General features: G+C 36.3%; 1 protein-coding gene across 1 annotated transcript in view; it reads right to left on the bottom strand.

Annotated features, from left to right (window-relative positions):
* Positions 1-20,633, bottom strand: part of LOC124636758 (furin-like protease 2) — a 40,605-nt gene that overhangs the window by 3,806 nt on the left and 16,166 nt on the right. The window contains exons 2-10 of the mRNA XM_047172889.1: positions 10,703-10,807; positions 7,297-7,428; positions 4,261-4,395; positions 3,794-4,101; positions 1,963-3,723; positions 1,666-1,781; positions 1,478-1,595; positions 847-1,401; positions 270-367 (exon numbers count right to left, since the gene is read on the bottom strand). Coding sequence (XP_047028845.1) covers positions 270-367; positions 847-1,401; positions 1,478-1,595; positions 1,666-1,781; positions 1,963-3,723; positions 3,794-4,101; positions 4,261-4,395; positions 7,297-7,428; positions 10,703-10,807 — 3,328 coding nt within the window. The remainder of the gene's footprint in view (positions 1-269; positions 368-846; positions 1,402-1,477; positions 1,596-1,665; positions 1,782-1,962; positions 3,724-3,793; positions 4,102-4,260; positions 4,396-7,296; positions 7,429-10,702; positions 10,808-20,633) is intronic.

Here is a 20,633-nt window from a genome sequence, read left to right as displayed (position 1 = left end):
AATAGTATTCCTTAATACACATAACAACAAATGAAAATGTCTACTTCTTTAGAGTGCAAGTTAATTTCATATTATATATTGAGAATATGATCATTGTTGTTTATTAATATTTTTTCTATCGATGTTAGTTATACGAGTAGTAAATATTTGTTTAAAGAATTTTATAATTTTATTTGTTTAGTGCCATTCTTAAAATCCCTGGAATACCTTGGAGTTATCGGCAAAAAAAAAATAATTTAGTTTAAAAAATAACTATGAAATAAACTTACCTATATCCTTATCACAGTGACAGCAATCCGTCTGATTGCTATTTACGAAAAGCGATACCATACTCTCGGTGCAGCATGGCAAACATTTGTGGTTCACTCTGCAAACAAAAAATGTGTTTATACTACCGTTTTATTTGCTCTACACAAGCCACAAACAACGGCATGTACCGACCTACCCTACATATCAGCCGATGAAAAACTTCCACTGAAGTTCAATTTAGCTTATACGAGTAAACTTTGAAAATTCTATTTTGAATAAAAGTTTATAGTAGAAAAAAATTTTGTTCAAACCTATTCTTTATCAAACTTAAAATGATATTTTTGTGCGAATTTTACTAGTTATTGTGATTGATTTAGATCGGTATTCTCTCTATTTTAATAATTCAAAAATAAAAACTGATTGTAACTAACATATGCTTAAACCATTAATAAACAAAAGAAATGAAAATGGGATCAAATATTCAACTAAGTACCATTAAGAGCCACTATTTACTCAGCTGCGGTAACCCGAGGTGTGTGGATTGATTCAGTATGTTTATGAATGTTTGTTATTAATTATTGACATTGAACCTCTCACCTATCTAAACGAAGTGGATGGGCACACGTGACGCAACTGGTCGGCCCAGGTCCTGAGCAGGACCTACAGGAATCATGGCACGGACGACAAGTCCTCGATCTAGGCTCATAGTACTGGGAACTAAGGCACTCCACGCATAAGCCGTTCTCTAGGGAAAAATGAGGAGGACACGACGTACAGCGCTGCGGCCCAGCGCCGTGACAGTCTTGGCAGTAGTGGTGACAGCGGCGACAGCTGTCCTGCCAGGGGAAAAAGTTCTGGGGACATTCAGGCCGGCACTCGCCAGCCGCCAGCCTCCAGTCAGGGGGACATGATGCACATTGATCTCTTCTAGGACCCGTGCACGTTTCACACGACAAGTAACATTTGGAACAGGTTCCTTCATCAGGGTAGTAGCCGGGAGCGCACGTCGCTCGACACGTCCCCGACTGCAAGCGTAAGGCACCAGCACACATCGTGCAATTCAATCTTGACACACAGCTCTTACAAGTGTGTGGACACGGCGAACATCTTCCTGCCGTCTGATACGAACCCTGTCCGCACTCAGCCACGCACCTAAAATAAATATTTCATGTTAACTGAACACTTGAAACCGTACAGGAAAAGTTCTATATGGATAAAGGGCCATTACCTCGATCCTTGTAACAACAAGGGACTCGAACAAGACAAACAGTCCCACTCGTTCGATCCGCTACATTTCTCACAGGTAGAGTGGCAATTTTTACACCTTCCCCCTTCATAGTACTCACCTGCAAAAAGTCACTTTAAGTTTGCCGGAACTAAAAGGAGAAAAAATCATTATTGAAGGACATTACTTACTCGTATCGCATTTGTCATTGCCATTGGGGAGACAAGTCCCACTCTTAGTGAGACTCCATTTCTCTTGGCAAACAGAACAAATGGCACACGTGCAAATTGAACAGCCAATTGGACACCTAAAACAACACGGAGTTTTGTTCTTTAAACAGGATTAAATATAAAGACGACAATTAAACGCTCAAACATTGTACAGTTCAAAGCGAGGCGTTTGAAATTCTCTGCGTTCGCAAGATTGACGACCTCTGTTTCATCACGAAATGGAATGCAAAGTTAAATTATTATAACAATAACACTTACGGCAAACATTCTCTTCTTTGGGCGTCGGCATAATATCCTGGAGGGCATTTTGGTACGCACCGATTTTTGAATGCGTAATCACCAATGCGACACGAAACACAGGCATTTTCACTGGGGCCGTGGCAAGATTCGCACGTTTCGTGACACGGCATGCATCCAAAATCATCTTTTTGGTGTGTTCCCGGTGGACAAGCCGCTAAACAAGACCCATTGTATAAAACATAGTTATGGGCACAAGAGGAGCACATGTCTGCTTTTTCAGAGCATGTGTCGCAATGCTCAGCGCATGGGAAACATGCATTTGCATCGGGATCTTCATAGTATCCGTCGGGGCACTGTTGTAAACAAACAGCTAAATCAACTACTAATAAATGGGCGGGCGCGCACGTGAGACAGGAATCCTGGCCAGCGCCGGCACATGTTTCGCACGACTCGTGACACGGCCAACAAACTCCACCTTGGTTAACGAAGCTTCTCGGAGGACATCGAGACACACATGTATTATCTAAACGATAATGCTTGCAGGCAACGCACTGAGTTGGCCCCTTCCCATAACAACCTTGTGAATCACATTCCGGATCGCACAGTCTTTGTACTTGTTTATCGTTGGCATCTGCCAAAACATTTTTCCTTTGTGCTGAGGGAATATTTTTGGGGTAATTGCGTCTATCAGAAATGCCGAGTTCGATTTCGTTGAGGAATTGTGAGTACTCCGAGGCGTCGTAAACATCGTTAATATGATAAGCCTTCTCTTCCTGATAAACATTGTTTGAATTAAAATAGCTTTTATTTCGTAACCGTATCGGACTCGTAGCCGTGCCGTAAAATATTAACTGCCACTTTTTCAATATGCCCGGTTGAGTGACGTGGATATTACCGGCGTTTAATATCTGAAGGGTCCAACGCCCTTCGGCACTTTCTCCCCAAAAATGGACACTTAAAAACGGCCAATCGTCGAAGTTAGAACTCGTTGCGTCATGCGTCCTCTCAAATAAAAGGGTGGAAGTAGTCCCCATTGGCGACGTAAGCAATATCCGTAAATTTCCTCTAGGGAAAAAGCTCAGTGAAATTTTACATTGAACGTGTTCCAAAAATCTGACCTCGTTCATCGTCCCGCTGCACCCATTCACATCCATGTGCACTGATATCGTATAACCGAAAGATGTTTCAATAGACTTGTCCTCGTTTATTTCTTGTGACTTACAAATGTGCTGAGGGGGTACGTTTGTCCATTGTTCGGCTAATGTTACCATCTGAGCGGCGTCCATTAGTCCATAGCCAAACTTGTGACTCACTTTTCTTTTTACGCCATTTACGATCCATCCTTCTTCCTTTTCTAACGGTTGTGACCGAGAGGTCAATACGACTAGATGTTGCATGTCCCGCCACGTCAGTAATGGATTCGCTTCTAAGGCTAATGCACAAATACCGGCGGCTAATGGCGCCGATGCCGATGTGCCTGTGTGGTCTACTGTGCAGATGTGATCCGGCCTTAATTGTACGTCCATATCTACGGTAGCTACACTTTTATCCCGGCCAGGCGTTCCTGAACTGTAAGTTGAAGCTATTGTTGATGAGCATTCTTCTAAATACCACGGTTTATAACCCCCTTGAGTCGCACTAGAAATAGAAATAGTAAATATGCTATTCGCATATCCATCACAATTGCAAGAGTCCGTATGCCTGCCACCGTTTCCCGACGCCCATATAAAAATAGATCCTTTCCCCCCTCTTCCGTTCGTCACACCATTTATAAACGCCCTGAAACAAAGCACTTTTTAATGAGCTCGCCTGTAACCATTCCTCTAAATCGCATGCAATTAGACAATACCTTCTAGCCAAAGGGCCGGGGCCGTCAACTGTTTTGCCGTCGTCCTCAGGCCCCCAGGACGCGCTATAGATATCTATGTGGTGAGTGTTAAAGCCGAGTGCTTGGGCTTCCACTGCGTCGTTAACAAGTCCGTCGAGCATCCTGACTCCTCCAATGCTGGCGTTGTAAGCGATGCCGACCCCGCAATATCTATTGTAGGCAACCGCAGCCACTTCGCCCGCGCACCGGGTGCCGTGTTTATTGTCGCCATTGTCCTGCGGTGTCGGGTCCGTGTCGTTCCCATTTATGTCTGTCGATGCTGCAGGATCCTACAATATCGGGTTTCCGTTCAATACACTTCAGTTACGTAATACATGAGCGCTAAAGAGAAATCGTTTGTTCCAAATTGGGTTTTCATTTGACAGTTCTTAGCTGCCGTGATAAATGGGTGTTTCAATATACTTTAAGAAGATATTAATAATATTTACGTAATTCTGTGAAAGGTCCGGGTGGTTGGGTTGTATACCGTCGTCAAGGATAGTGATGACGACTCCTTTCCCAGTGTATCCCTTTCTCCAAGCGTAGCCGACGTTCATGTCTAATCCGTCCGCAGCGCCGCCGTTCTGAAATAAAAATAAGGTTAATATCTGGAAATAAGTTAGAAATACACTCAAGTGGACGGATATTACGCTTTGTGCAGTGAATACTTAATGTAAGTGTTGGTGTTGACTTAGAATGCAAGCGTAGCGGTCGGACGGGAAATGTGCCGGAATATGCTGGAGCACGGATAATGCGAAACAAAGTAAGAATTAGTACCTACTATAAACAACTGTCGAGGCTAGGATTTAAAACGTTCCACTTCATATCATTTGTCTTTCTTAGGAGACCTTATATCTAGATTATTATGTTGGGCAAAACTGATTGGTTAAGAAAAACGATTACAGTTAAGAATAATATGCAGCAGAAAGAATCTATTATCCTGACTTTCAAGCTAAATAATAATCTAATATTATTTTAATCGACGAATTTAAACTTAAATTTTGTAACATTATAAAGCTCCATCAAAATATTTTCGAAATATAAAAAAAGTATATTTCGCTATCGCTCCTCACGTGACCTACAAGCCCAGTACATACAAAGTCGCGTGCAAGTAATAGATACGTGCGTGCCACAAAGGTGGTTTACCTGACATATAACTATGCACGTCACAATTTTCATGTTTCCTAACTACGGAATATAGCAGTAATTAACATTTTATACCCATAAAATAAAATAAAGCTATTCATTTAGTTGGCCGTAAAAATATTTGCCCCCAAAAACAACAACTATACGTAATGACTAAAATAAGGATGGCTACATAGGCTGACATGATGATGACGAAAAGAAACCTTAATACCTACTTAACATTTGCATTATGAATAGGTATACCTATACGTGGTTATAGGCTTTGCTCAATTTGGGTATTCTATCATTTATCTCAAATGGCTCATGGCTCTACTTAACTCCAGTTGCAAGATACCCCAATAAAACATATTAAAAGCTCTTCCAAAGCTAAACTAAATTCATCACCCCGACGAAACACCTCGGAATATTTTATTCAAGTAAATTCATTCTCACTTCAGTCAACCCCTGTACAATAAAACTGTACCCGAATAAAATAGGAAACATTACGAGTGACCTTATAAAACAATAGTACATCAAGGTCACGTGTAATATCCTAAAGCTAGGTACAGACTACGCGTTCGATGTACGCGTCATCATCAGTAATGCGCATAGACATAGGCAAGAGTCGGAACGCGTGATCAACTTTATATGGTTTTTGCCAGCGGCTTCACCTGCTTCCTGTGGGAAATTGCTTGTGTATCCGGACAAAAAGTATCCTATAGCTTTCCTCGATAAATGGTCTATCTAAAACTGAAATAATTTGTCGAATCGGACCAGAAGTTCCTGAGATTAACGCGTTCAAACAAAAATAAACGACGTCAACAGCCTTAATATCGATATAGCAGTATAGATTATTTATAGCAGTTTAGGTACTGAACAAATATTATACGCGTAGTGTAAACGCCCAGTCTGTACGTAGCTTTACGTCAGCAAGATGTACGCTTTATACTCAATCTAGGGACTAAACTACTGAATTAGTAATTCCCCCACTATTCTTTGTCGGATGAATTTTAGCGCAAAGTTCAAATGATACCGTCTCGCTTTATTCAGCTGAAGTTCAGCGACTCGGTACACTCGTACTATTAAATTATGCTTAACATCTGCCTCTGAAATGTTCTGCAATATTTTGTACTTGGTCTGAATTTTAAGTTTTACATTATTTTTATATGTTGCCTAATTGCTTGATATTGTTGCTGTTATCACGTATTTTGTGAATTAAATGAATTCACTGAAAATAATATATGATCCAACTTCTTCATTAATTAAACAGTAATACAATTACAACAAACTCGATTTTAATGATCATTATGATGTCCATTGCTACACATTTGCTAGTTATTTCAGACAAACTTTCTACGATCACAATATAACACAAATTAAGTAACCACGTATTGAATTACCCACATAATTAGAGAAAACAAAAATTACGCAAGATTTTTAATTCTACTCTCTTTTAAAGATAGAGAAAAAAACATTTTGCATTTTAATGCGTCCTTTAATTGTTATGAAGGGCCGGACGCTCATAAAAACACAATGGGAAGTACTTTATCAGAAGAACCTAAACGATTAAAAATCTTTGTCGTTTTACTTTACATTGTCTATATTGTCCTCATTCACATTTATTAAAATGTAATAAATATTTTATGTTTGAAGAACTTAGTAATCAATACATAAAAGCTAACTTAACAAATATATCATTGTACTTTTTAAATATAATATATAAATATATCGTTGTAGTCACTGTACTTTTTACAAAAAATCTAACTGACTTCAGCACTAACCCACGGCCTTGTCTTAAGTCTGACAAATACTATGGTGACAAAACTCATCAAAATCGGTTCAGCCAAACGTAAGATAATCGCGCACAAAAGCCGGTCAAACTAACAACCTCCTTGATTAAAAATTGACCTTAAGCAACATGACGTTATTGGGTCATTCTACTTTTACATTCTAACCAAACTCGAACAAACAATTCTGCAGACTAAAACAACGCAAACATTTCAAAACTCAATTATGTTAACGCGAAAGATCAAATCAGTGTCATTTAGTTGCAAAAATAAAATAAATTTTGACCAGAACAGAAATGACGCAATTTTACGTGGAATGACCTATTTTTTTACTTTTCGTAATGGAAGATTCCTTAACAGGTTTCATTAAAGAAGATGGCTGGAAATGCGTTTAAAATACGTCAAACAAAACTTAAGGCCAAAATGCGATACGGAAAAGTGGTAAACGATGATGATAACATTTAAATATTTTTATTGTCTTGATTTTAAAATATTAAATAAAGCGTATATTCTACAAATTAAATTTAAAGTTTAATTTCAACCACTAAATGATTTATAACTTGATCTGATTACCAAATACCACTGCTCTTTGAACAGCGGGTCAGGGAAGGCAGGCGCGCTGGACTGCCTCATGACATGCCTCGGCCTCGACTGATGGTCCCTCTTGGACCTCCGTAGCTCCCTCTGCTGCATCACCCATCTCACCTATCAAATAAAACTTAGTTAGTCATGTTTGTGTTAGGCAATGTTAAGTAATAGAGCTCGGCTGAAATCTGAGAACTGACATTTGCAGACAGTCTTGTGCAGTAAACTTCCATTTATGTATATGTTAAAAGTGGCATTTTATTTCTACTGATAAAAGTATTTTTTTTTAATACATATACTCGTTCTCTACTCACAAAGCCACCGCGACGATGATTTTTTAAAACATGTTTTGGGTAACGATAAAAAAAAGTCTGAAGTCAATCGAAGAAGACAAACATAGATTCTTTAATGTGTAATTATAAAAAACAAGTGCGAGTCGGACTCGTGCACGAAGGGTTCCGTAAATTACAGTTAAATCAACCTATCTCAAAAACTATAAGAGATACTTTGATCAAACCAAAAATCGTTGAAAGAGTTAATTAGCATGCATCACCTCTATTTTTTTTAGAATTTTATACCCCGTAGTTATAAAAATAGAGGGGGGGGACATACTTTTTACGACTTTGAGAGCTGATATCTCAAAAACCGTTCACTTTAAGAAAAATGTTTTTTAGAAAACTTTATATCATTTTAAAAGACCTTTCCATTGATACCCCACACGGGTATATACATCGAAAAAAAAAATTTCATCCCTCAGTTACATGTATGGGGGGCCCCACCCCCAATTCTTTTTTTTACTATTTAGTGTCATATTTTTGTAGCGGTTCATACAACACATATTCCCATCAAATTTCATCACTGTAGTACTTATAGTTTCCGAGTAAATCGGCTGTGACAGACGGACAGACGGACAGACGGACAGACGGACATGACGAAACTATAAGGGTTCCGTTTTTGCCATTTTGGCTACGGAACCCTAAAAAGAGGGCAATATGGTGTAATAACACGTTATTATGGGGTATATGTCCAGTAATATATTTTAATGCATGCTCAGCTCCATTAAAATAAAGCGTGGGCACATGTAACTCTATTTATCAACCTTTAATGTACACGAAAATATGGGTTGTCAAACAGACCGAACGCCCATGCTCTATAGACAAATTTAATGTCTTGTCGATTAAAACTACATAAGTAAACCTATAAAACTTTTCCACAGTATCCAAAACCATTAATGTAGGATCGTTACTTACGTTACAAAATGTGGGTTGTCACGTTTTAGTCATAAACGGGCCATATTAACCACGTCTAGAACTAGTGAAGTTGGCAACACTGATAATACCTATTATGCCTTAACTTAGGATATTGGTGTTACTAACTAATTGTGTTTCGGAGGTCAAATACTTGCTCCTCGTGAAATTTAAGCGTATTATGCGAGAATTGGTTATTGTTTTGCTGTTGTAGTGTTTCTTCTGAACTTATTTATATTAATTCAACAAAATGTTAATACACACGTTCAGTATAAATACTAATATTAACGATAACCATAATGGTATAGGTGTAAAATGATAAAGGTACCACTTATTAATCTTTTAAAAAACGATTTGTTGTTAAAACGACTTATCATACACATCGATACTAGAAAGTAACAACACCTACTCAATCCACAAATAGGTTAGTATCACTCAATGTATGTTGAACGTCCAATCGATCTTTGCATCAACAAAACTATGTCTACTAGAAATAGATAAGTACCTAAAACATGGACAAAGTGATCTTTTCATCGGCCCAGACTCTATTCTAGGCAAGCAGTCAACAAGAAAACTTCATGGTTGACTAAAGCCCATTCAAATTAGAAGATTAACCAACTAGGATCTAGTTTAGAACACAGAGTAATGAAAGATGAGCGGAGATGCCACAATGCAGGTAGGTCAGGCGCCTTCTTCTAGGTCAAATTCGGTGGGCACGACCAAAACGATCAGTTACGAGAAAACTAATGAATTCTTTGGGATATCTGTCAACGATATTTATTATTACAAAAAATAATTGAGTCCAAAGAAGGCGTGTAAGGTTTTTTTTTTTTTTTTATTTGTTTCTTTCACATAAAACTACACATTTACCTTAAACTAGGCATGCAATTAGACCTCTAAGGTCTGTCTTAGCATGCCATGGCCAGTGATTGGATCAACGCGCTCATTACAATTATGTATTGATAAGGTCAATTAAATAATCTTTTAGTTTACGTTTAATACTTTTATTGTTCAGTGAGTCTCTAAAGTCAACTGGAATCTGGTTGAGTATAGTAGGTATCATGAACGAAGCGGTGCGTCTACCATAAAAATTATTTTTACGTGGCACTTGTAGCAATTTTGATTTGGCTTGACGTGACGATTTGAGGTCGAAAGCTGTAACGTTCCTCATCCCCCGCACACCCGCATTTTGGCGCGGTACTTTCCGTTATTGCACCTCCGCCAGTCATTTTGTTTTCCATGGCATAGAATCAATTATTCAAAACGGTACAAGTCATGATATTGGAGGCTGTAACTTTAAGGATTATCCCAATGAATAATTTGATGGTGGACCGATGTCAATCAAATTAGCGTGTATTGATTGACCTCGTAAACAGAGTGGGGCTTACTGGGGCTACAGTTTCAGTGTAAGACAATTTGGCGGAGTGTTGAGTTTGTGAAACGATAGTGAATTTTGGTTTCCCTTTGTTATTTACATACACCGTATTATATCATTTTGTGCCTATTTCAGCTTACCTTAAAATTGCATTACCATGACAAATAAATGTTCTCACAAATTACATATCTTCTTTCTTTTTTTTTATATTGGTAATTTTATGAAACTCCCTATCGAAAGAATTAAATTTTTCCATGCTCATACACACGCTTATATCTTAATCAATTTATTAAACATGAGCCTATTACTATCTTGATAATTAGCCCGAAACTTAAACTTGAACTTAAACAAGTGATGTAAATAACCTATGTCTGGTATTTTTTGCTGAGCCATTAATTAACTTTTTTAATTACATTTTCAGCCCTCAGATAAAGTACCTTTGACCTAGAAAAGTTGTGTAAATATTAATTATCTTATTTGGTTTTAATCTCTTTTTTTTCGATGTTTTTTAGTTACAGATAAGTGGGAATATTTTGATGTAATTAATCTTTGAGTGATTAATTTCTTCTAAAGTAAAAGAAACACGATCTTTTTAGTAGAGAAAAAAAGGTCATAATTGGAATAGTCTTAACAGGTTGGACTATTGAAAACTGCTGAACAATATTATTATAACGTTTGATGACGTATGATACTGACTACCACATTATTTCGAAGAATTAAGCATGACGTTTTAAATATATTTATATTTTTTAAGATATATTTATATATTTACCTGTGGGTCATTTTTTAAAGTGTGGAAATGGCTGAGACTGGCGTTCGGTGATCTCTTACTGACGTGTGGATGTGACAGTAGGAAGTAGTGCTTCAAGTTCCCAATCTGTAAAGGAAAATAGACGTTAATGCAATGCCATTAGGTTCAAAATGGAGTTTTTTGTTTATTTGCTAAGTAATTTTTGAACTACTAAAAAAATATATACCTAACTAGAAAACGAAGACTCATAGCAAAAGTCTCTGTTTACGTCAACTGATCTATTTGCGATAAACCATTATGATAATACATTCAAGTTGAACTGTACCAATAATTTATTTTCGAGCCTCGATATTTGATAACTAGCAGAGAACAATCTAATATTTATGTGTAACAAACATAATCCTATACAGTAAAGTATTTACGACCAACTCAGAGCATGTACTATATCGACACAGGCAAAGATTTTAGTAAATCGTCAGCTCAATCCTAAGCTACGTCGTAGCAGCTACGAGATTACGTGGCTACGACGTAGCTCGTAGCATCAGCGTAGACACCTTCAATGAACGATATAACTCCTTTAATATGTTTGTATGTAGCATATATAATTTATACATGATTATCTTGTATTATTCATACAGGATAACTTAGTTCATTATACTTGACAAACAGGATGTTAATTTGTCATTAGCTATTATAATTGTTTTGTATTAATAGGCTAATCCCGATTCGCAGTACCGTAATCTATCGATAATTTGTTAATCAATCTGTAATGAATTGCTAGTGGTATTTGAAGGGGAATATAGTTCTACTAAATATTAATTCATGCAAAATATTATTACGTCTATTTATCTCTATGGAACTTATACCACCATCTCTAGTTAGTTTCAGGTAAATAATAACTTTTGATTACAAAATAATATTGTTTCGCAAAAAATCACATGTATTTAAAGATAAAAACAGGAAAATGAAAGATAAAAATTCCGGGAAAAGAAAAAGAATGAAAACACGAAGAAATAACATTTATTATTAACTGCTCGGACATCAATCTCAAGACGTTAAGATGTTTATTTTAACGTATTTTTGTTATACAATTAGGACAATATAAATTATGAAGAGAATAGCAGAAGTTTTCCGTGTCTGTTATCTTCATAAATTGACACGTTGAAAATCCCTCCCTCTACTCTAATGTTGTGATTTTTAAATATTTGTAAAACCGCAGGAAAACGGCTAGTTATAAAAACTGTGTACAATACAATACTCCTTGCGTCTGCTTAGCGTGCCCAACATTAAAACGACTTATCAAATAAATAGATAAACTTAAACGTTATGAGCTATTCTAACTAGAAACATAGTTCATTATTAAGTTCGTAAATAGATTTAAAATAATAGTTTTTTTTTTGCCATTTAAAGCTACTCAAATATGTAAAATAAATTCCATAAAAATAAGGCTGAACAAGTAAATAGAGTTTATGTAAAAAGATAAAGTCTCATTCGAAGACCCATTTCACATAGCCATAGAATATACATAAAGTACCAAAAATCAACACAACACAGAAGCTAAAAACTCAAACACATTTTATCCACCATAAAAAATGACAAGCAATTGTTATGTCGGGGATCGAATCGGCTGTCGTTTTGTCCGACAAAAGGCCGTTGTGTCCGCAACTGTGTCACTGATACCCACTGTGCACCCCCATGCAGTTTGGAACGTCCAACCCCTGGGGCCATTTCATTGTGACAATTTTGTAACTGTTGGAAACATTTTTGTGAGTTGTTTATTTATAAGTAACTAACTTTCGCCCTGCAACTTAGTATTTTTTGGCATTACAGAAATCGAAAAATCAGAAGCGGAACTTGTAGACCATGTCAAAGATATAATTCAAGAATCAGGCACCCATCTAAATAGCCAGGAAATTAGCAATATTTATAGAATTGGTAAGGATAAAAATGTCAAGAACCGCCCTATCGTACTTTCCATCACATCTCTATGGAAAAAACACTTGATTTTGAAAAACAAGTCAAAGCTGCCACCAGGTGTATATGTAAAAGAAGACTACTCAAAGGAAATATTGGAAAAGCGGAAGCAACTACAGGTACAAGTGGAAGAGGAAAGAAAGAAAGGAAATATAGCCTTTTTAAGACATGACAAAATAATAATAAAAGGATCAATGGCAGTAAACAGAGACAAAAGGAAAAGAGAAGAACACGACTCACCTAATTCAACATCTCAGAAGAAAATAGACTTAAAAAGCAACCTGTCAAGCAAACCAGCTAGTACACCTGCTAAGGGAAAAGAAATCCTAAAACCCAACATACTTAACTACGTGGAACGAAACCGATCTGCCTCACTGACAGAGATCCCAAAAAACCAATAATGACCACCGGCACCCGGAACCAAGCTAAAATAACAAATACCAAAACTACATATACACAAACTGAAAAATACACCCCAAGCCGGTTGGTCACCGTGGGGAAAGAAGACCACTACCCTCCAGCAAATAAAGTAAATAAAGTATCCAAAGAAAAACCAAATAATATCTATATAGCCACCCTAAACGCACTTTCATTAAGGACAGCAGAAAAACTCTCCGAACTAGAAATAGCTTTGAGTGAAATCAAATGGGATATTCTTGGTATTAGCGAAGTGAGACGAATAGGAAATCATATTGAAGAACATAACGACTACATCCTGTACTACATCGGGGAAACAAAGGGCCAATATGGAGTTGGATTTATGGTGAAAAAACATCTAAAGAAACAAATCTCAGAATTTAGAGGCATATCTGAAAGAATAGCAGTACTAAACATACAATTACAAGGCTACAGAAACCAGTGGACTATAGTCCAAATATATGCGCCAACAGAAGCAGCAGACGAAACAGTAAAAGATGAATTCTACTACCAACTTTCAACCACACTAGAGACTGCCCATAAGAATATTATTGTCATGGGAGACTTCAATGGTAAAATAGGCAAACGGCAACATGGTGAAGACTCAGTAGTGGGAAACTACGGCATAGGTAAAAGAAGCAAGAACGGGAAAAGACTCGTGAATATGGCCCTGGAAAATAATTTAACCATACTAAATAGCGTTTACAAGAAAAGACATGCCAGGAAGTGGACCTGGATGTCGCCCGATGGGACCTACCGTAACGAAATAGACTTCATAACCAGTAATCGACCCGATTCCTTTAAAGACACTAGCGTAATAAATAACTTTAACTTCAATAGTAACCATCGCATGGTCAGAGCTATATTATCTGACAAACAACAAAAGAAACAAAGGAAACACTTCCATCATAGGAAAAATGAGTGGACAGCCGATATAACGCCTCAAAACATCACGACACCCAAAGGAAAAGATAAAACACAAGAAATTTACAACAGAGAAATAAACAATATGTACTACAGAAAAACAACCAAGACAAAGATAAACGAATGTACACTAAGCTCTAAAACCAAGGATCTCATTCAAAAAAGAAAAGAACTACTTATAAACAGGAAAAGTAAAGCAACATTAACGGAAATTACTGAACTGAGCAAAGAAATAGGTCGCAATTTAAAACAAGACAAGTTGAATAAAAGAATCAAATGCATCCAAAATCACATAACCAAAACTGGGGGTATTAATAAAGCACTCAAAGAATTAAGAGAAGTGACGTCATGGGTCCCAAAACTAAAAAACAAAAACAACAAGGAAGAAACAAGAAGACAGCCAATTTTAAAGATAGCGACAGACTATTACCGAGAACTATACTCCACCAGAAACACCTTAAAATTCAACGTAAACCTCGTTGATGAAACGGAAGACATCCCTCCGATTCTCGAAAGAGAAGTCCAACATGCGATTGAAACTCAGAAAAATGATAAAGCACCCGGACCTGATCATATAACTAATGAGATGATGAAAGCAACATTGTCAGAAACAACACCAAAACTAACCAACTTGTTTAATCTTATCCTAAATACGGAATATATACCTTCGCAATGGACATTAAGCTCTATAATACTCATCTACAAGAAAGGAGACAGATTGGACATGGGAAATTATCGGCCAATAAGTCTCATGTCAAACTTATACAAGGTGTTCTCGAAAATAATACTAAAACGCATCACTACGAAACTAGATGAACAACAGCCAAGAGAACAAGCTGGATTTCGATCGGGGTTTGCAACTATAGACCATATACATGTTGTAAATCAGCTTATTGAAAAATGTCAGGAATATAATTATCCGGTATACATGGCGTTTGTGGACTATATGAAAGCATTCGACTGCCTAGAACATCATTTCATTTGGGAAGCCCTGAAAAACCAAGGAATAGAAAGCAAATATATAAGGTTAATAAAAAATGTATATGCAAACAGCAAAGCACGAATAAAATTGGAAACAGAAGGAGAAATATTCTCCATACACAGAGGAGTGAGGCAGGGAGATCCACTCTCTCCAAAACTTTTCTCCGCCGTGTTGGAAGAAGTCATCAGGAAGATGGAATGGGATAACTTAGGGATTAACATAAATGGAACACGTTTGAATCATTTGAGATTCGCGGACGATATTATACTTATATCAGATAATGCAGAGTGCCTTAACAACATGCTCCAAGATTTGGCAAATGAGAGCAAAAAGGTGGGCCTAATAATGAACAAAACAAAAACTAAAATAATAACAAATAGATCACAAAGAAGTATCTTTATAGATCAGGAAGAAATAGAATATGTAAATTCCTATATATATCTCGGCCAACTTATTGCTTTCAACAACCATATGGATGCAGAAATAGAAAGGCGGGTAGCCAATGCCTGGAAACGGTTCTGGTCTCTCAAGGAAGTGCTAAAAAGTAAACAATATACTACTGCAATGAAAAGGAAAGTATACAACACATGCATATTACCCATCCTCACTTATGGTTGCCAGACCTGGGCCAACACACAGAAACAAAACCAAAAACTGACCACGTGCCAGAGAGCTATGGAGAGGAGTATGCTGGGCTACACCATAAAGGACAGAAAGAGAGCTATAGATCTAAGACAAATCACGAGACTAGAAGATGTTGTAGTCAAAACTAAAAAACTTAAGTGGAGATGGGCAGGCCACATGATGAGAGAGAGTAGGAATAAATGGACAAAAGATATTACCGAATGGAATCCTAGATTTCAAACAAAAAGGAAACGAGGAAGGCAAAGAAAACGTTGGTCTGATGACATAAGAAAGAATGCAGGTACACTATGGCATAGATTAACTTACACAAGAGTAAAATGGAAAGAGCTGGAGGAGGCCTATGTGTCACAAGGACACGCTGACACCAAACCAGAAAGGAGAAATTAAGAATAGTAATAGGATTAGGAAATAAATACTTACAATGTAAATACATCTAGTTGCATGCTAAAACTTAATAGTGAATTGTACACATTTATTGTACACATTTATGTTGGCAATAAAGGCTTAATAAAGCTTTCGCCCGCGGTTTCACCCGCATTCCGTAGTCGTCCGCGTCCCCGGATGGTCACAAAAATCCTTCTTCTGGGTCTAAGTTACCTCCCCTCTAATTTTCAGCCAAATCGGTCAAGAAGTTTTCATGTTATGTCGTGACAACGGAAAGCGGGTTTCATTTATATATATAGATTTATCGTACTTAATGTAGATGGTCTGTTATTTTGTCTGTCGTTTTATACAAAAAGAAGTTGTGTCCACGACTGTGTCAGTGATACCCACTGTGCACACCCATGCAATTTGGAACGTTTTGTAGCTATCGGAAAACATTTTTCTATAAATATAAATAGTAATTTATAAGAAATTTTAATGTGGTGGTTTATTATTTAGTAAGTAAAGTAAAAATGTTATAAATATATTATGTGTATGCATGTTTATTACTTCTTTACACGGGAACGGATGAAAGTGTTTTGACGAAATTAATGACAATAATATAGCCTATACATCTGAGTAACAAAGGCTACTTTTTATCCTAGTGTGGAGATTAGTTTAACCAGGAAGCTGATGAAACAACAAACGGAAGCAGTTAAATTTATTTCAAATGAAAGTTTGATACAAAAGGATCAATTTAATAGTTATAATCCATTTAAAACGTCCAAAATAAGGTCAAGCACTTTGTGACTGTTTATCCGTACTCTAGCCAGCCCATTGTTACAAACGGCACTAATTAATTTTAGAATACCTTTGTACAGTTATAAAACCATTATTTTGTCGGAAATTTGACAATTGGGTACTTTGTACTGAATTGAGTAAATAATTAATTATTTTCGGTAGGTAGGCTGTTACTAGGTAGTTAAATGGAAAATTGGCTGTGGTTATGTGATATTCGTCTGTTTTTGAATGACTGACCATCAAATAGAACTTTTGACAGCTGTGTCAGAATTCTACCTCAAATATGTGTTGGTATGGGTAGAAAAACATTGCCGTTTAACATGATAGAAGCAAATATTATGTTAACGTTCACGTATTTATAGTAGCCGGCATATAACTTGGCAAGGATTTGGGACCTTTAATAAGTTTGAGCTCGCACATAGTGCACTAAATTTTACAAAAAACTGGTCCCTGTTATTGCTTGTGCATTATTCTATGGTTACTGACATCCTTTAGTGGCGATTATGTCTGCTTGAAAAAAATAGGACTTGTTTTCATCTCACGATTCTTGCCAAGTTACGTGCCGGGAACTATACAATAATTCTAGTCTCTATTTCCACTTTATTGTTACGTTAAAATTCTTTTAAAATCTTTTGAGAGACCTTTCAACAATAAAAAACCCTGTTAAAAATATTAATCCGGTACAAATACTCAATGGGGTCTCAAGGAGGGCGATTAATTTCGAATTAATCAAGCTAATGATCGTAATTGGCAGTAACCTGAGCGGCCTACTTAGCGTCACACGGAGCGGATTATCATAATCCCCCGGGAAACATTACGAGTTCAAATGTGTGGCACGTCGCATACATACCTAGGCAATAACTATTTTACGACTTATTGTTGAAAGTTTATAGGGTAAAAAATAAAATTGATTATCATTAAATCTTAATTGCAAATTAACAATATAATAGCTACATTAGTTATTGACAACATTAAATTAAATTTGAACTTTTTTCGTAGTATTATCCTTGATTACAGTACCATTATTGAACTTGTTTATTTTTTGAAATCTTAAGGGCACAATGAACCATCCAAATATGGATAAAGCAGGAAAAAAACTGCTTTACCTATTAAAAGCTTCGAAGTTATTGTCATAGACTATTAATACAAAAAAAAATGAAAAACCTATTTCCCAACTAAATCTTTTATAACCACCGTGATTTCGAGTTTCTCAAAGGAATAATACCTAGTAGAATTTTGTGGAGCAAATGTTTGGTTCCCACTAAGTGCTATCTGAGTTCACACGAGTATAAAGTGTTGAGGTTTAAGATTGCATTGGTGCATAACTTGTGACCAGTTATTGTGCCTCTGGGAGACCAAGATAAGGAGCTACTTTATTTCACTTTTATATTTCTAACGTCACAAGTAGGTACATGCAACAGGTTTTTCTTAAGTCATTTTTGGGTTGGTACAAGTATTGGAATTTTTGGGATGTAATCTTGTGATCATTTGTTTTGAACATATTTTTAAATATTAGTATAAAAAAAAACATACCGGCTGAATTGAGAACCTCCTCCTTTTTGGGAAGTCGGTTAAAAATAAACCTTGACATTCATATTTAACTTGTTCTGGAGTTTAATTCGAAGTGTATGTAAGTTCAATTCGTTTCAATTCATTCATTATTTGTTGTTTTTATGACGCTCGCAACGTTCAGTTCGCTTCACTGGTTCAGTTTGCTTATTTTTAAAGCTATACCATTCTTTCGTTTTATTCTAGGCCATTTCAAAAAAAGTATATTTATTCCTTTGAAGTAGATAGATAAAACAATTTAATACTTAATAGTAGCTACACGTGCTGCTTATTAAAGTTTATCACAGGATAATTTCAAGGCAGTTTTCATCATCAAATAAAATGATTGAGGTTTGTTTTCCCCAAGAATTTAGGTAATATATTAATGAGTAATTAGCCACGTGTTGCCAGTTACTTAGTCAAATGTTTGATTAATTGGCCTTTACTTTATTTACTGTAATTAGGGGAAAATTATTTCTTATAGTAACAGACATCTTTTAGGACTATAAGACCCGTAACATAAAGTATTAAATCAAGCACCATTTAATATAAGCACTTTTAAGCACAATTAAGAAGTGAGAACATAGTAATAAAACATAATATTGCTCTAACGATATTCTAATAAGCCAGCCGGCAAGCTAAATGTTTTCTCAGTAGAAACTTTGCGCGAGAAATCTTACTTAACACACTCAGTTGCGCCTAATTTATGACTATGAGAGACCTTTAGTTCTGTTTATTGGGCTGTTTGCAGACAAACAAAGGAGAATCTAGCGTTACAAGGGAATCTTTGTTTGTATCTACACTATTATAAAAGCGTAATGTGTTTGTTTGTTCGGGCTTTACGCAAAAGCCAAAGATTTTTTTTAATGTTCATGTTTTTTAAACACTTTCAAAAGTACAAGTACTTAGTTGGTAAGCTCTTCGCGATCGATTACCTAAGTCACAAATACTTTTCATATCATAACCTATAAAACAAACTTTTCTACAAAAACATGCATTCAATTTAATTGTGTAATGATTTATTCATTATCAGATAAACATGGAGCAAATAAACAGTAGTTCTTAGTTGACATAATTACGTCTTTATCCAAAAGACATAATACACGTAGCTCTTGGCTACTCTAGTTTAAAGTCAAAGTCAAAGTATTTATTATTTGTAAATTAAATATTCTGCATTTGAAAACTACCATTATTGCTTTTATAATTGCCACTACTCGTCTTCTTAAACAATAATTTAAAAGCAATAGCAGCTCTGAACGTTTATTGCAGTTGCCATCGATAGCCAATAGAACTTTAAGTACAGATGAAACGGTCAATGAATATACGTTCACAATATAAAGTACGCCACAGAACAAAATGACGAGCGGAGATGCCTAAGAAAGTAGTGTTGCCAAAATGCGGGTGTTTGAGAAACGACTAATGTAACTGGCTGCGGCCCCATTTGCCTTATTTGAAACCAAGCTTTGTCAGATGTCTTATGGAACCCAAACGCGAAGTTCATTTAAAGTAACTGATCGTTATGGTCACGCCTACTGATCGTTAGTTGACCTACCTACACGAAGGCGCCTGACCTACCAGCCTTGTGTCATCTCCACTCATCTTTATTTCCTCTGTGGGTGCAGTGAATTGGCCGCTTCACGAAGACTTCTCCAAGTGCGTTGAAGCGAGATTCCAATTATCCAAAGCTTTTGTTCCGTCTCACTCCGTTGCGCCATTGTCACACTCGCACATTCAATGAATATTTTTCATTCATTAATTAATATCTATTTTAGAAATGTTCTATGGAAAGTGTACCCTTCCGTACCCAACGTGTTCGGTATTGTTGTTTAATTGATTTTCAGCGTTATCTGCGCCCAAACTGTAATGGAACGTGTTTACTGAAAAGGCTTTTACGTATTTGTAGCACGCGTTAAACGAAGGGTAAGCTCTATTCTATTAACATGGTATTTTAAGGCTTTTGTTTAAAAGGATCTTCTATTATTTAAATTAATCTTATGCGTATGAAGTAACACAGAGTAATTTAGTTTTGAATTTAGGTTATTTGAAATAAGTCTGAGTTGTGAAAACCTAGAAGACTCAAAGATTTTAAATTAAATCGAAAATAAAGTATTTGATTTCGATTTGTATCGAAACCTTAATCTGAACTCAGACAGAATGACCTTAATGACTATTCCCCGAGGAAACAAATTTGTATTGAGCTTCTTCATTATTTATTGATGGATTTTAAAAGTCGAGGGAATTTTACCAAGCAGAGTGATTGACCTTTGACGCAGGTAAATTATAAATAGCTGCGACTAT

Source organism: Helicoverpa zea, chromosome 15, assembly GCF_022581195.2.
Source record: "Helicoverpa zea isolate HzStark_Cry1AcR chromosome 15, ilHelZeax1.1, whole genome shotgun sequence".
NCBI classification, from domain to species: Eukaryota; Metazoa; Arthropoda; class Insecta; order Lepidoptera; family Noctuidae; genus Helicoverpa; species Helicoverpa zea.
This window is presented reverse-complemented; position numbering and strand designations above follow the sequence as displayed.